At 54.4% G+C, this 15,443-nt stretch overlaps 8 protein-coding genes across 8 annotated transcripts; 2 read left to right on the forward strand and 6 right to left on the reverse strand.

Moving 5' to 3' along the window:
• Window positions 1-295: 295 nt before the first annotated feature.
• G647_00227 (uncharacterized protein) lies at window positions 296-1,526 on the reverse strand (the record flags this gene model as incomplete). The annotated part of the gene is made up of 2 exons (XM_008723630.1): window positions 296-1,033; window positions 1,242-1,526. 2 exons carry the CDS (start codon window positions 1,524-1,526, stop codon window positions 296-298), a joined length of 1,023 nt encoding a protein of 340 aa, XP_008721852.1.
• Window positions 1,527-3,639: 2,113 nt separating this feature from the next.
• Window positions 3,640-5,159, reverse strand: G647_00228 (uncharacterized protein; the record flags this gene model as incomplete). The annotated part of the gene is made up of 2 exons (XM_008723631.1): window positions 3,640-5,018; window positions 5,105-5,159. The coding sequence occupies 2 exons, from the start codon at window positions 5,157-5,159 to the stop codon at window positions 3,640-3,642; spliced, it is 1,434 nt and encodes a 477-aa protein (XP_008721853.1).
• Window positions 5,160-6,341: 1,182 nt separating this feature from the next.
• G647_00229 (uncharacterized protein) lies at window positions 6,342-7,226 on the reverse strand (the record flags this gene model as incomplete). Its single annotated transcript, XM_008723632.1, has 2 exons — window positions 6,342-6,775; window positions 6,863-7,226. The coding sequence occupies 2 exons, from the start codon at window positions 7,224-7,226 to the stop codon at window positions 6,342-6,344; spliced, it is 798 nt and encodes a 265-aa protein (XP_008721854.1).
• Window positions 7,227-7,722: 496 nt separating this feature from the next.
• G647_00230 (uncharacterized protein) lies at window positions 7,723-8,382 on the reverse strand (the record flags this gene model as incomplete). Its single annotated transcript, XM_008723633.1, has 2 exons — window positions 7,723-8,210; window positions 8,262-8,382. The coding sequence occupies 2 exons, from the start codon at window positions 8,380-8,382 to the stop codon at window positions 7,723-7,725; spliced, it is 609 nt and encodes a 202-aa protein (XP_008721855.1).
• Window positions 8,383-9,453: 1,071 nt separating this feature from the next.
• G647_00231 (uncharacterized protein) lies at window positions 9,454-10,511 on the forward strand (the record flags this gene model as incomplete). Its single annotated transcript, XM_008723634.1, has 2 exons — window positions 9,454-9,577; window positions 9,631-10,511. The coding sequence occupies 2 exons, from the start codon at window positions 9,454-9,456 to the stop codon at window positions 10,509-10,511; spliced, it is 1,005 nt and encodes a 334-aa protein (XP_008721856.1).
• A 761-nt stretch (window positions 10,512-11,272) lies between these two features.
• On the reverse strand, window positions 11,273-11,959 carry G647_00232 (uncharacterized protein; the record flags this gene model as incomplete). Its single annotated transcript, XM_008723635.1, has 2 exons — window positions 11,273-11,778; window positions 11,848-11,959. The coding sequence occupies 2 exons, from the start codon at window positions 11,957-11,959 to the stop codon at window positions 11,273-11,275; spliced, it is 618 nt and encodes a 205-aa protein (XP_008721857.1).
• Window positions 11,960-12,774: 815 nt separating this feature from the next.
• G647_00233 (uncharacterized protein) lies at window positions 12,775-13,350 on the reverse strand (the record flags this gene model as incomplete). Its single annotated transcript, XM_008723636.1, has 1 exon — window positions 12,775-13,350. One exon carries the CDS (start codon window positions 13,348-13,350, stop codon window positions 12,775-12,777), a length of 576 nt encoding a protein of 191 aa, XP_008721858.1.
• A 324-nt stretch (window positions 13,351-13,674) lies between these two features.
• G647_00234 (uncharacterized protein) lies at window positions 13,675-14,580 on the forward strand (the record flags this gene model as incomplete). Its single annotated transcript, XM_008723637.1, has 1 exon — window positions 13,675-14,580. One exon carries the CDS (start codon window positions 13,675-13,677, stop codon window positions 14,578-14,580), a length of 906 nt encoding a protein of 301 aa, XP_008721859.1.
• Window positions 14,581-15,443: the final 863 nt, after the last annotated feature.

Here is a 15,443-nt window from a genome sequence, read left to right on the forward strand (position 1 = left end):
TGTAGATGACTGATGGTGGTCGAGCTTCCATTGGCATGGTGTCCATTTCCAAGTCATACCCAAAACACGGGCTATCCAAGAATCCCTGGGGCCGCAGTAGCATGTCATGACCCTTCCCGTGGTGGCACTGACTGCCACTTCGGGTAGACAGATATAGGGCACGGCACGGCAGAGACAATAAGCCGCCACGTTGGTGTACGCTTCAATCTGTGCGTGTCGTGTGACCTAGACATCGTGTCATGCGCCGCTGATGGCGATTCAATTCCAGTTCCCAGATAGGGTTTTGTGACAGTCGTCAACCGTGGCCATACAGGCTTAAATGGTGCTCCTCTTCTCTGGTCGGCCTCCGTCCATACACCACGTGGTACCTTTGATAGGAATGCACCGACTTCATGAGTGCGGCTCGCCTAACATCGGCCAGGTGAACCTCGATTTCGTCTCGAGACCACCTCAGGCCGTCGGTACTGAATAGCTTGTACGTGAAGCCTTGTAACCCAGCGAGGTAGTTGGAGAGCCACCAGCCGCCAATGTTCTTCAGACGCGTGTCTCTCGGCCACGGTCCTAAGGGGATCTTGGTGATGTGCTCGTGGATATCGACGTAGCCTGCTTCCTCCATCCAAGTCTTGATATCGGGAGCGATGCGAATTGGTCGAGGCGGGTCCAGACATTCTGAGGCGGCGTGGTGCAGATTCTCCTCCCACACTTTCATGGGCCAGTCCTCGGGGATGGTGTGGTCATCCGACACCGGTTGAGGATGGAGTTCGTGACATTCTAACCATCCCGTGCCTGGACGCAGATACCTTCGAGACGTTTCAATCAAATCTCTGTATGACGTGAGGGAGCCTGCCATGCAACGGACGTGGCAGTAATCAACACTGCCCGGTTGTCGTACCCAATCCTCCTCCGCACAGTCCTGAATCTCAAAGTACACATTTGAGGGAACGTCGTCAGGCTGAACCGCCGAAAGATCCGTGCCGGTTATGGTGGCACAAGGCAGAAGATTCGAATCAGCCAGAGCAATCGGCCATATACCCTGCCAGTCTCGAAGAATCATATCAGTAAATGCATTGATAGTCAGACAAGAGTATCCAGCGACGGCCCATCCGCGATAGCTGCCCCTTGCCCTGTGAGACAGTGTGACGAGCAGGGACTGTCATAGCGAGGACCATTTTGCCAGATGATTGTGGGGAGCGCCCTGGTTCTTGACCACGCGGATCCAGGGGAATCTCGGGATCACTTACAGTTCCTGTGCCGATATCTAGAACAGAACGAACACTATCGGGGTCGAGAGGAGCGAAGAACAAGCGACCATGTAGTTGATTGAGGATTTCGTGCTGTTCATCCAGCCGGGTCTGTTCGTGCTCGTCGTTGGGATATAAATACGAGCCCTCCTTGTACCGGTGGTATCGTCGTCCCCAATGCATGGGATAGTCGGTGATGCTGGCCGTCAACGAGCGGGTGTCGCTTTGAGCTCCCTCGTACGAGGAATGGGTAGAGTCTGAGTCGGGCACCAGAGGGGAGTCCATAGTGCGAGTAGATCTTGATCTTGGCGCAGACGGTCGTGGAACTGACATGCCTAGACTGGGCTCGGGCTGAGGTTCTGCAGAAGTTGCCCTTAGGCATGGACGAGGAGGACAAGGAGCAACCAGACCTACTCGAGTCGCTCAGCCGTTCCCAGAAAGCCCGCTGGCAGACGGACCAACATTGAGAGGGGGAAGTATTTTTGTGGACGGCGGGTCGAGCCGCATAGAAGTAGGTGGGTTGGGCAGGCGCCGTTGTGGTTGAAAGAATTTGCGATGGAAAGAAGGCTTCGTAGGTGGTCTGAAAAGTGGGTTACAGGCGTTTGGATCCGAAGAGCCGGGAAATGGGGACCAATGGGCACAGAGTGGCTAGCGAGGGATACCTTGCAGTAGATTGGGCGGCACGATCGTCGAGACAAGGGGGTGAGGTGGTTGTGATGAGAGGGACGGGACAGGCTGAAGAGACAGCTCACTCGAGCGCGATAGGCGTCGCAACGTGGGCGCGAAACCGAAGTCGGGATCGACAAGAGGGCGGTGGGGGGGAAGAATTCAGAATTGTGCGGCCAAAAGAAGGCGCGTCTGAGTCAGGACAGCGGCGACGATGGGTCGAACCTGAATAATGGCAATCAGCAGTTGGTCTCTGTGCTCAGATGTGGATGCTGTGCCAGACGCACCGGGGCAGGTTTTGAGGGCGAAACGAGGGCGCGGCCTCGCCGTACCACCGCAACGGGTGCCGTGGCCCGGCACCAACCATGGGTGGAGTCTCAGCTATGGCCGACGGTCGAATATGAAGCTGTGCTGAGCCGTTCCAGCAGTGAATAGAGTTTGCTGGGATGCGCAGGACGGGGGACATCAGATGAGAGGCCGCAGACCACCGAACCCGCTTTCGACCAACGGGCTGCATGGGAACAGGCGTGAGAAAAGTATGGAACGGACCATGATTTGCAGGAACGCCGCAGCTCCTTGATCCAAGGTTCGAAATCATGTCCGTTTTGGCGGGGAAAGTGAAGGATGGAAGACGGCTAGATCAAAGTTAAAGAACGCCATGGGGAAGAGGGGCGCCGTTGGTCCCGGGTGCAGCTGACCGACCCATCCTGCGATAGCAGCATCCAAGTACGAGTACATAGCAATGGGCTGCCCGGGGCACAATGGCTATGGGTACCTGTACTCGGAGGTACCTGCCTTAGGCAGCACCCCCATTCCAGGGACCGCTGGTTGTGGACGCAGTGCCTGGGGTGCCTGGGGTGCCTCGCCAGTGCCTGAGCTATCAGAAGGGGCGTACCCGATTGACTGCAATCAGCGCTCGCAGGTCCCAAGCATCCAACGTGAGGTTGAACAGAAGGATGATTTGAGCTCGCAGCTACTGTAGCTATGAGCTACTAGCTACACCTTCTGAGTCTTGACCTCCGCACTACCGGATTCAGCGCATCTACAGTGTCATGGCGGAGAGTAGCGCGCTCTCTCACGTCGCCCAGTCGACGTCCGTTCCAAGGGCTCGGATCTGTTTCTGTCTGCGACCCGAGTGCCTGGATTGTGTGGCAGACGTGCAGCTGCAGACAGGTTACACAAGATGCGGTCGCCCTATTGGTGCCGCTGCTCGCTCTGCCCCGTGGGTGCACGCTGCACGGGCGATATTGGGGACGCTCTTCACCGCCTTAGTGTTCGTTAGCCAACCCTGCACAGGAGGCTTCGGTGCTGCTGGCTATCTCGGCTGTCACCAATAATTCCATCCTGGCGCCCTTTGGCCCTGCGCCTGAAGAAATCGGCGATTCCAGCTGCTGGCCGGCGTCTGGCGGGCTCGTCTATCTGCGTCGACCCAACCACTCGCAACACCTGCGTCAAGCTGCTCAAGACAAACTTGGCATCCCACGCTCCCTCGTCGGCGGCCATGACCCCTTTCGCCCTGTTCGCTTGCGGGCTCATTTCCCCGATTCTGCCATCCCGCGTGATCCTGTCCTCGCGCCCACCTCCTAGTCAGGAATACACCGTGCCTGCAAATTCCATGCTTCACACCTGAGTCAAGTAGTCTCATGCACCAGGCCATATTGGTCTCGGTCGCGACCATGAGGAGCACCACCATAGCTTGCCTCGGCCAGCGACGTGCTCGCTGCCAGGTGTCTCACTTGCAGCGCTTTTCGACGATGCTTGCTCCATGTTCCTCGTACTCCTTCTTCGAGATCCACATCTGATGGAAAGTCCCAAGACTGGCCACGATACTGCCACCGATCCAGCTACCAAACTTGCGCTCGATGGGCTGAGCCGCCGCTTGAACCCGAATCCGGGCACTGGGGTAGTTCTTCCTCAGCTCAGCTTCGATCCGTTCGGGCAAACCACGGATCTGAGAACCTGCTCCGGTCAGGACAACGTTGGCCAGCAGAAACGGTCGGATATCCACATCCACTTGGCCCAGCGCGCCCTTCACCAGTCCCATAACTGTGCCCTGTGCGTCTGGTGCTGGGTACAGGTGGCCATCGTCCGACCCTGGCGGAGGTGGATAGTAGCATTGTGGGTCGAAGATCGACTCGACCACCCGGTATCTTTCGGACGAAAACGTCTGGTTGTATCCGTCCGGGAACTCAAATGGGTGTGCGTATTGTTGTTCCCGAGTCAAGAGTTCGCCCTGGCCACGGAACGGCCCATTGTTGTTGTCGATCCTCCACGCTTGTAGCGCAATCTCCTTGAATTCAAGCACGACCTTCTCTTCCTGATACCGCCGGAAGGAAGCTCTCGGGGGCTTGAAGCCATCCGGCAGTTGCCTTAACACCGCGTTGGCTGGTTGTCCAGCATCCACCGGCTGTTTCGACTGAACGAGATAATGGGGCGTGATGGTGATCGGCTCGGGCTCATTGGCAGCAAACATGTTGCGGACCTGCGATGACAAGAAATTGCCGCCGATATTCGATCGCGTAACGCCCTTCTTGAGAATCATCCCATCGTGCACTGGAGTCACCGACACCTGCGCCGCCCCAAAATCCACGACGAGCGCACTGGGTTTGCCTGCAGCAAAGGCGCCCATGACACCAGCCCTTCCCAGATAGAATGCCGGTGCCGCCCATGACTCCAACGCTATTTCCACGCACTTCTCTCGGGCCTTGGGTGGGTTCCACGAGGGCTCGGTCATGAAGAGAGGATGGTCTTCCAGGCAACGCTCGGTGTCTACCGCGTCGGCCATCGCCTTTTGCAGATCTGGCACGGATTTGGGATCGTTGAGCCACTCCTGCAGCGCGCGGTTCGGTCTGACGCCCGTCAATTTGTGTGCGAACGAGTATTTCCACAGCGCTTCAGCTGCCTCCCAGTCCTCCACGATGCCGTCTCTTCCCACAGGATTCTTGATTTCCACATCTTCCCGCGTCACGTCAATCACATGGTCTCCAAAGAACCGATCAGAGCCGGTCGAAGCGTAGAAGGTGGGAACAATCGACTTGGGAGCGTCCTCTCCGGCAAAACCTGCCCGCACACTGGAGGAGCCTGGATCTAGCACCAGCGCAGCGACTTCGTCTGTAAGTGAAGCCAGTGTTAGTGAGTGTCCAGAAAAGGAACAATACATCAGACCAGCCGGATAGCCTGAATTCTAGTTTGCATACCTCCAGCGTATTCTGCCGTTTTAGGCTCATCGCGCGAGGTCAACGCCGCCGCCATTATACCAGGCACAAATTAACAGAGATAGGAAATGGAACAAATAAGACGTCTATTCATCGATCCGCAGGATTGACCGGATCAACATCGGTGGGGTCAATCGACCTAACATCCCAGGTATTTGCGACGCGGCGCGAAAATGCGTCTTTGGCAGTTGCAAACAGGACAAACACGGCACCGGAAATACTTTAAGCCGAGGTTGGAAGGCGCTATAAATACGGCCTGTCACGTGCCTGTTCACTCTCAAGACTGCATACTCTTGCTCGCAACCAGTATCAAAGTGGTCCTGGAAGCATTGATCTTATAACCACACGAGCTGGAAGACGAGGCATGTCGAGCATCATACATCTCCAAGCTCGAGCTATGTCTCTATTCCAGAAGCTGGGGCAGCATCCCCAACGACGTCCAGCAAGAAACAGTTTCCTTTGTCTCAGCCCAAAACCAGCGCGGCACTTCAAAACCCTTTCCGGCACCCAACCTCATTGTAGCTTCCTACGAGCCACATGTTTAATTCCTCGTAGATAGTGGGTGGCTATGAGGGAGTAAGAAGTCGTGCGGCAAACGCGAGACCAGGAAAGGGAGAACTCTCCGCAACGGTCGGGGTTCCTTGGTTGTAGACAGCGGGGGGTAGATCGTCTCTCGTGCCGAACCAGCTCTCTTGCTTGAAGTACTCGAGCGAGGACACCCAAGCCGATGTTGTTCATATTCGTCGTTCACTTACCTGGAGACAACACGAAGCAATCCATGATGATTCCACGCGCTGAGAATGACACAGCGGGTAACGAGGCAGCGGAGCGGGAGAGAAGATGCTTACTCCAATTTTCATGAGACTCGGCCTATCCTCCGTCGACGAGCGGTATGCTGACCATCGTTGTCATGTAAGGCACTTGGTCGAGAGTTGCAAAGGAGCTAGGTGATTACTCAGATCAGTGCGAGAGGTGAACAGTACGAAGCCCAATAGCAGGCATTGTGAACAATGAACTTGCATGGAGTCAAGAATCAATGGGGATAAACAGGGTGGTTAGTGGAATAGGGACAACGCAGATATCGAAAATATTTCACATGCACTTGGCACAGCAAAACTCACCGTCATGAAAACCTACCAAGCTCGCAAGCACTGCTTTCAATAGAAGCACGACACACAGAAGACACGTTCACTTACCTCTTTCGCATCCACATCCCTCCCTATCCACTCATGATCGAGTCCAGGGGGACATTGACACCGCCATCTCGGACGGCCCAGTCTTCGAAGCCGCACCGCCAGATGGTTTTGAACATCTGGTAAGCCCAGCGACGGTGGTCCGCTCTCGAGTACAGGAAGTGTGCAATGGGGCCACCACCAGTGCGCGGCTGACTGATGTAAAACTCTTGCTCTATGCGGTCGGTTCGTGGATCATAATAGTAGCGGCGGTCTTCGTGGCCTCGGCACTGCGTATAGTACTTTTGTGCCAAGTTGCTCTCGAAGAGTGCAGCCCAGGTGAGAAGATGTTGCTCAAAGCCATTGATTGTCCACTCGCATTTCTGCTCCTCTGTCTCCTCTTGGCTGATGGACCATTTGAGAAACTCAGATATCGGGCGTGGCATATGATGGATAGCCCATCCGACTAGATAAGTCTCACCTGTGAAAATATTAGCATGCACCCACGCCGATAAGGGAAGGGGGAATCATGTCCGTAGCGGCACAATCGACGACGATGGGGACTTACCATATTGGCTCTTGTTCCTCCACATGTGCACATATTGCGAACGCATAAAGGTGACGATGGTTTCGATCTCGATGCGAAACCCTGCACCGATGGCGCAACCCCGAAGAAAAGAATTCCAGTGAGTTTTATCAACGTACATCCGGTTCTCATCTGCCTCGTTCCAGGGGCGCAGAGGGTCGTTGCTTACAATATCGCTTTGACTTGACACTTCCTTGGCGACAAATGGGTGCTTCCTGTTGAATTCAATCCACTTGTCCCAAGCATATTGTCTTTCAGGGCTATCACCCCTATACGATTGAAGGATGTGATGGAGCCTTCGCCCATGGGCATATAAATCTTCATTGCTGGTGGTAAATGTTGACATGTTTGTGGTTGCCAAAAAATCCGATGCAGAACAATGAAAAGGTGGTGGCTGACACAACGATTCGAGAACGGCTCTGTCAGAAATATATTATATAATGGATTCGTGTGAATTGCACGTCTCTGATCAGGCCGAGGGCAGGCGAGTGCTTATAAGACCAAAGTTGGCGGTACACTCTTTGTGACGAACGATGCAGCACCAGCTTTGTTCTGGGTTGTGCTTGTCCAACAATTCGCATTGTCCGCGGAGCGACATGACAGCGAATCGCGACCCAGGTCTGGGTTCCTGGGCAGTCCTCTTGACAAAGGTCGTTGTAAGCATCAATCAACTTCGAGGCTGAAGAAGTCTTTGTTGGTGTGCCACGCCACATGTCGCAGCCGTGTGTCGACTATAAGCGATTCTCATTATCAGCGATGTGCATCGGTTATCCGCTCACAAGGACCTTATGCCATTGGCAGCTCCTGGGATAGTAGAAGGGAGTTCTCTCGGCACTTGAGCTTCATATCCTCCCCTCTTCGGTTAGTCTGCGGATTCGATCGAGTAAGACGGTCCCTTGTCGACCTAGCTTGGCCTTCCCATCGACGCCGGGTCGTTTGGCCTTGGACATAGCTTTCCTATCCTTCTCACGAGCCTCCATAGCTTTGCGTTTTGCCTCAATTTCCGCCTTACGTTGGGTCGCAGCTTCCAGTTCCTTCTTGTAGCGCGACTGTTTCGACCTATGCTGTCCTGGCCGGCCATCTACGTTTCTGTGCAGCTTTGATTCATCCTCTTGCGGAAAAGTCCGTCTGCCACGTGTATGGTCGTTTTCTAACATTGCTTGACGGTCAGGGTGAAGCTCAAGGCTTGACGGAGCCGGGTCCGGACGGTGATTCGCGGGTTGGCCAGAGGCAAATGTGTGTGTCGTTGCTAGTTCTTCCTGCGCCTTCACTTTTGCATACGCCTTCTTCACCTTTGCCTTCTGAATGAGATCCTTCTTGATCTTTTGTGCTGGTACGAGTTAGCAGAGGAAAACTTCCAAGCAGACCTTGAGTAACTTACTTTTGCGCCGGTAAGTGCCATCAGGAAGATTGGCTGGCCCGACCGAAAATCCCTTGCGCTTCTTCTTGTCTGGTTCCCCGGCCGCCCCATCAGCGTCGTTGCGAGCTCGCTTGACGCTCATAATGCCTAGAGTCCAAGGCCGCGGGTATGAAGCAGAGCAGACAGTCTCTGGGTATAGTGAGCGTTGTGAAAGCGATGAGACACTTTATGGACCGCTCAGAAACGCCGCAAAATCCACGACATCAAATTGTGACGCCATAAGCGTTGATATACGCTAGCTGTTTTGGGATAGACTGCTATTCCCACGACCTAGCGGATTCGGCGGTCAGTGTCGCCGCCTTTGGAGACTTTCTTCCCTTGGTGGCTCGATGCTCCCGCAGGAGTTCTTCCAGCAGAGCTCTTTCAGCATTGTTGCACTCATCCAGGCATTCTTCACCGGGCCAGCTTGCACATACTTGCAGATCCATGAGCGGCAACCCGCGTCTTGATAACTCCAAGCTGTGACAGAACCGGCAGGAGGGCCCTACATTTTTGAGCGATGGCTTTTTGAAGCTTGGAACGCCTCCCACACCTTCGCGTCAGCTCGCGTGACTCCCTTGGTCTAACAGGGCGCACTTGGCTCGAACACGGGGGTAAGTAGCTTTCGCTGTGAGCGTGAATGGCCGTCGCCAGACACCCGCCCTGAGGATGTCGCCCCGTCTCGCATCGTTCAAGTGATAGGTGGGAACATGTTAACCCATCCCTTGCGTCCTTGGCGAGGGGACCGGTGACTCTTCCTGTCTTGCCCATCTGTCGTCCTCTCTTACGGATAGTTCCTCGTCGCCTTGATCAAACTGTCCCAGCATATGTTTTGGCGGCGGAGGTGTTCAAGGAGCTGCATCAATTCGGCGGCGAAGTTGCCGCCATTTCACTGCAACGGCAGAGGTAGAATATTCTGGCGGGTCAATGCATTTATTTTTACTCGTGGCACTTGGGGCCGTTTTTGTGAAGTGGTTGTATGGGTCACGACGTCGACGTCGGGTAGGCGAAGTACGATTGAAATGTGGGCTATATTAATTGTTTGCAGGAAGAATCAGAATTCGCCAGAATCCACGGCTGCGAGCCACCTCATTGTGAATTCAAGCACTGCTGGCCCTGGGCTCTTGATTTGATCAAGAGACATGTTGAGACGGTGCTGACTGACCACGCGCTGATGCTACAAGTCGAGTTCACTGAGAGCCCGGGTATGACTTTTGCAGCGTACATGTTTGGCGTGGTTGGTTGCTTCACCTCAGACCCTCGCAACATCAAAGCCATCACAGAAACACGTTTCCAAGGTGCGTCACCCCCGCCATTGAATTCAGCCTCGCGGGACTAATGACGGGCGTAGACATGCGTCTGGCGGTACGTAGACCTGCCTGTTACCCCTTCTTTGGCGAGGGGATCTTCACTCAAGATGGTCCGGCCTGGAGGCATTCGCGGGAACTGCTACGACGACAGTCTGCACGAGTCCAAGCCAGAGACCTGGAGACCTTTACGGACCAGGTCGAAAATCTGATCTCGACCTTTCAACATTCCAAGGGCGTGGTGGACCTTCAGCCGGCATTCTTTCGGTTCACGCTCGCGACGACGACGACGCTGCTCTTTGGTGATTCCATCGAGACATTGTCAGAAGCAGAGCACACCGAATTTGCCGAACCCTTCGACTGTGCCACCTGGGTTACCGCCGTGCGGCTGCCCCTGGCGCATCTAAGCTTCCTATACAACACGCCGAGCTATCAAAAGTCCTGCAGAGTCGTCAGACGCTATGCGGACTACTTTGTCGAAAAAGCATTCGAGTACGCCGGTCTCCACGGTCAAGGAGAAGCCATCAAAAAGTATCCCTTTATTTTCGATCTTCACACCGAGTATCAAAATCAATCCTTGGTGCGAGACCAGCTCGTCAACGTGTTACTTGCCGGACGAGATACCACGGCGTGCACCATGTCATGGGCAATCTTTCATCTTTTTCGTCATCCCGAGATGCTTCAGCGGCTGCGCCAGGAGATCCAAGAGGTCGCCGGCTACGAGGCGGTGATTACCAGATCGCATACGAGGAATATGTCTTATCTGAACGCTGTCCTGAACGAAAATGAGTCATCGGAGTGCCGTTTCCTCGAAGCAAAGCTAATCATTGCCGTCAGCCCTCAGACTCTACCCACAAGTCCCCATGAACACCAGATCCACAGTCAGAACGACATTGCTGCCGAAAGGCGGCGGAGCAGATGGTGAATCGCCGGTCCTCGTCCCAAAGAACGCCGGCATTACCTTCAGCCCGTATCACATGCACCGTCGCAAGAAGCTTTTCGGCGAGGATGCACACGACTTTAAACCGGAACGGTGGTTAGATGGCAAGCTCACCCACATCGGCTGTGCCTATATCCCGTTTCTTCACGGGTACCGAACATGCTTGGGGAAGGACTTTGCCCTGTCCGAAGCAAGCTACGCTCTGGTTCGTCTACGCTTATCCCGCTCCGCGACTCCCACCTGGAACTGAAGTAGTGCCAACGGGACAGGAGAAGCAAAGGCTGACGCTGGTCGTTTCCAGTTTGGAGGGATGCAAGGTGGTGCTTCAGTAGAAGGACTTGCTCTGCCCGAGAAGCTGTTGGTGTTAGCGAGCGGGAAATAAGCCCAACTACAATAATACTGGATTTACTCCCGTACCATCGGTTCGTTTCAACTCGTGTGCCTCTTCCAGCCAGATATTGGGATTTTCAGCAGCGAATTGATGTCTACAACGTACTACGACCCCTCATTTCTGCGTGCGGGTAGAATCCTATTTCAGGGCTTCAGGGCTTCCGGTTGACTGGTGTCACAGCCTTCCCGGTCGAGAGAAAAGAGTCCCCTCGATACACCACCGTTGGAATCCTGTCGTCCACTCGACAGATCCTCCAGCACAGTGAGGTATCATGGTCACATTGTCCATCTTGACCAGCTCCGGATGCACATGCGGCTCGTTCTCGTAGACATCCAGGCCCGCGGCAGACACCTGTCTAGATTTCAGAGCGTCGACCAAGGCCGCCTGGTCCATCAATTGCCCCACGAGACACGATAACGAAGCGAGCTCCTTTCTTCCTCTTGGCGAACTCGTCCGCTGTCATGATCTGCTTGCTAAAGTAAGGCGCGGCCACGACCATACAGTCGGACACGGCCAGCAAATCGTCCAGGGAGTCAAAATACCTAGCGTTGATCAGTTGTTCGGCCTCTCGCGATCGTCGTTGCACGTCATAATAGACGACGTGGGCTCCCAGGCCGAAGTAGAATCTTTTGGCCACGAGATGTCCTATGCGTCCCAGACCCACGATTCCTACTGTATGACGCTGGGGATTACGGCCGATTTCTCGAATCCTGTTTCGCCTTCGCGTCCATGTCTTAGGGTCGCCCGTTTTGGCGCCGAGCTGAGCCAGGGTGAAGTGTCGAAAGACCGAGATGACGAGGTAGAGCGCCGCATCTGCCACGGCAAGAGTACAAGCGGCGCCGCTGTTGCAGTACAGTATGCCTAGGTGGAATAACGCGCATTAGGCCTGGTATCAATTGGCGGATAGACTGGCAGGGCAAGGGGACTGACCTCTTTCCGTGAGCAACGGGATGTTCATCCAGTCGTACCCTGCAACTACGCTCGCACATATATTGTGTGAGATCGGAAGCAGAGACACGATGTCATTGTCCCAGGGCTCCATCTCGGCGCCCGAATGGACCACCTGTCTGATGATCGCGTCGAAACCGCCCCATTTCCGACACCGAAGATTCTCAATAAAGGTTGCTGTTTCAAGGTCTTGCTTCGCCACGGGGATCACCTCGAATATTGCCTTGACTTTTGACACCTGTGCTTCATTGTGGCCCGTCCAGTTTGTGCCGAGCTGAAGCACTCGAGGTTTTCACGCTTGGACAGTCATGTCGTGGACAGACCAAGGGTTAGGAACAGGCGGTGCCCAGAGGGAGCGACATTTGGGGACGGTAGACAATGTTGATGTAATTCAACGCTGTTGACCCTTGCATTCCGCTAACGTACGGCTCACGAGTCCAACACCGACATCTTCCATCGGAAACTGCTGAGGCGAGTTCACCTGCAGAGACTGTGGTTGGTAGCCGAAGGAGTTGCTATTTCCTGCCAGCTCTTGGTCTAGCCCAGCCCAGGTGAAGAGCCATCACCACGACTTGCGGAGGATTCTTCGTCGATTGCCGTGAACACCGCCATGTGCCTTGCCGGAGAGCATGGATAGGCTTCGGATTGAGGCAGTTTATGTCTATTACAATCCTGTAAACTCGATCTTAGCGCTTCCGACAGGCTTCGGAAGCGGCTCGTGAAATCTTCGGCTGCAAGTCCTGGAGTGACAGTCCCTGTAGTTCCCCAGAACTCCTCCACCGTGGCGGAATCGTGCAGGAGGAGAGCATGTCATGTATCTATCATCGAGATAGACTAACTCGCAGGGACGCCTGGATGCTCTCGCCGACATGGGCCGAATGTGTCGTACAACGGAACCGGGGCCGTTGCTCAGCATGTTGAAACGAAGACAGCAAACACCCAGCATTGCTTGGGGATGCCAGAGAGGCTTGGTTGCTTGATCTTGGGCTTCACCACAGCCGTACCGACAGGTAGGACAACTACCGCGGCAAGACCACCAACCACCGTGGGAACAGACTCGATGATGAACAGCCATTTCCACGAGGCGATGCCATGCACACCATCTAGGTTCTTGTCGGTTCCGTAGCTGATAGGTCCGCTGCTGAACGACGCGACTGTGGACCAGTACATGAATGCCGTCCTCGTTGTCAGCAGCGAATTATTGGAACAGAGGGCTTGCTCATTTGGACTCAGCTGTCCGCAAGCGAGCTCATCCGCTTTGTACCATTGGCTGAGGTACAGACAACCCATGGTCAGGACGGCCTCGCCGCAGCCCAGGATAAATCGGAGGACCATGAGACTTGAATATCTCCCACAAACGGGCACTAGCCCAGTGGCAGTGCCGAAGAGTATGATTGCTCCGCCAAGGACGTATTGTGCCGGGATGGATTTCATAGTGAGACGGACAGGGAAGTCCACGATGAAGAAGCCAACAACCAAACCCATGTGTTTTGACTTGGCTGGTCACGATGGATTCTTCCACAAACTCAAGACTTACAGTAGATCATGAGACACTGCAGATTTTGGGTTGTTGCTCAGGTTCAAGTCGCCCTGAAGTCCCAAAGGCGGGCGTTCCGAATCGCCCCACGGTCCTACAATGCTGGATCACAGAACGTATCCTGAACAAGGTTCATTCCCAGCGGGTCGCCTCGATGGAGACCGTGGAGGAAATCAGCAAACATCATCGGAAATGGGTTTCCCTCCTGCCCCGAGGCCTTTGGCAGGACGGTATCCTGCCAACATTCCACTTGGAAGACCCGCGAAGGCCCAATGTCGGGCTCTGTCACTTACGTTGTGAATATTATGGTCAGCATTTTACTGCTGAACAGACCATTCTTGCTGGACCTGCCAGTCAAGGCCGACAAAGAGCCTGACATCCTGAACTATTCACCATCTATCCACTTATCTGCCGTACCGCTGGAGCGTGCCCTTGGGTATGCTTGCGTCGACTCTGCCATTCGAATCACGGAGACGACGCGTCCCTTGTTGACATATGAACCCCTTCCGAAACGACTGCCCTTTGTTGTCAACGCGGCTTTTCTGGCAGGGCTTGCTATTGGACTGGCATTTTTCGCTAGACTTCGAAGGCAATTTCCGCTGCACGAAGGCCTCGCCGATGCTCTCAGGACACTGAAGGCCTTCTCCGAGCAAGATATTGTTGCCAGACGCGGGCTGTCGCTCTTGACAAATCTAGAAGCTGCTTGCGGCAAATCAGGATGGAGAATAATACAGGCCCTGGCGACAGTTAGTCACTGGCCTTTTGGCCACTTTCAACCGCTTAACCGAGAGGCGCAAGAAGGCGTATTAAATGGCCATGGCGTGCAGGATAGTTTCAGTGAACATGAGAGACCAGCTGAGTGGAACGCGCGCAAGAGACTTTCGAGTTCTTCTCCCTCCGGTGTTCGATCTGCGCAGTCAGGTCAACTCGGTCGAGATACCCAGTTCAAGGCTCTCCCGGTCAATTCTGACCTCACCGAACAGCGACTGCCAGCGCAAGATGATACTCCTCAGCCCGGAAGCAATGACTGGCAGACGGATGTTGAAAACGACGCTTTGCTCTTCGACGCTGACGTTCATTGGAGCCAACCGGGAGCGTCGTTCGGCCAGGGTTTCGCGAACCTGTCGACGTTGAGCAACCAGTATTGGGAGTCGCAGAATGTTTTCAGCATGGACTGAGGCGGCTGTTTTGTCACTGGACAAGAAGCACCGTGCCAACGTTTGCGCGTGAATGGCGCCGGACCTCAAAGAGCCGGAGGAAAGTGAGTTGCGCCCCACGGAAAGGATCACGTCGCATGGGAGTTGTGACCAAGTCATCACGGCTGATACCACTGACAGCTGGTAAGGCAGAACTGCATCGGTGCCGAGCACCGATCATGTTTCGGCAGGCCAAGCCAGAAATACCGCACCAGAAGGATTCCCGGCACGGTCGAGGTGAGACCCGAAATCTAAGTAGCACTCATCACCCTTAGAGATCAACTACGACTTGCCTTAACCTGACGGCGTAAAGTGATGCGTGGTAGCGAGTACGGAGTAAACCTTTGATGTGTCCATCGAGGATAATCCTCGTGCATGAAATCTCTAGGAGAATGATCTCAACCAATTCCACCCAGTAGGCCGAGAGCAGGAGCCGGTGGAGTGGGTTGAGTGCTAAGTAAATGTTCGGGAAGTGTTAGGTAAGTGCACGGTGAGTCGTAAGTGAGTGGTAGGTGAAGGGGGAATGAGGATGAGGGGCGTCTTGGCACTAAGACATGCTCGTGACGTTACTGTATGTGGCATGGTATGACTCAATCATCATGCCATTGTTGAAATGAGCACGCTCCTCTCTGCTAGACACTTATCTCCTGTCCTGATACTAAGTCATGTATACATCTATGGTTTCCTAGGGTTGTTATCCCTCAGCAAGACCCCCTATCCAGCCTACCTCGCTTCTAAGTGAGAGTTCGTCAACCGAGTCCTGACTGATCGACCATGCAACGATAGTGCCCGACTACCTCCCTCCCTCCACCTAAACTATTCGTACCGTTATGTCGCTCGAGTCT

This window comes from Cladophialophora carrionii (assembly GCF_000365165.1).
Source record: "Cladophialophora carrionii CBS 160.54 unplaced genomic scaffold supercont1.1, whole genome shotgun sequence".
NCBI lineage: Eukaryota > Fungi > Ascomycota > Eurotiomycetes > Chaetothyriales > Herpotrichiellaceae > Cladophialophora > Cladophialophora carrionii.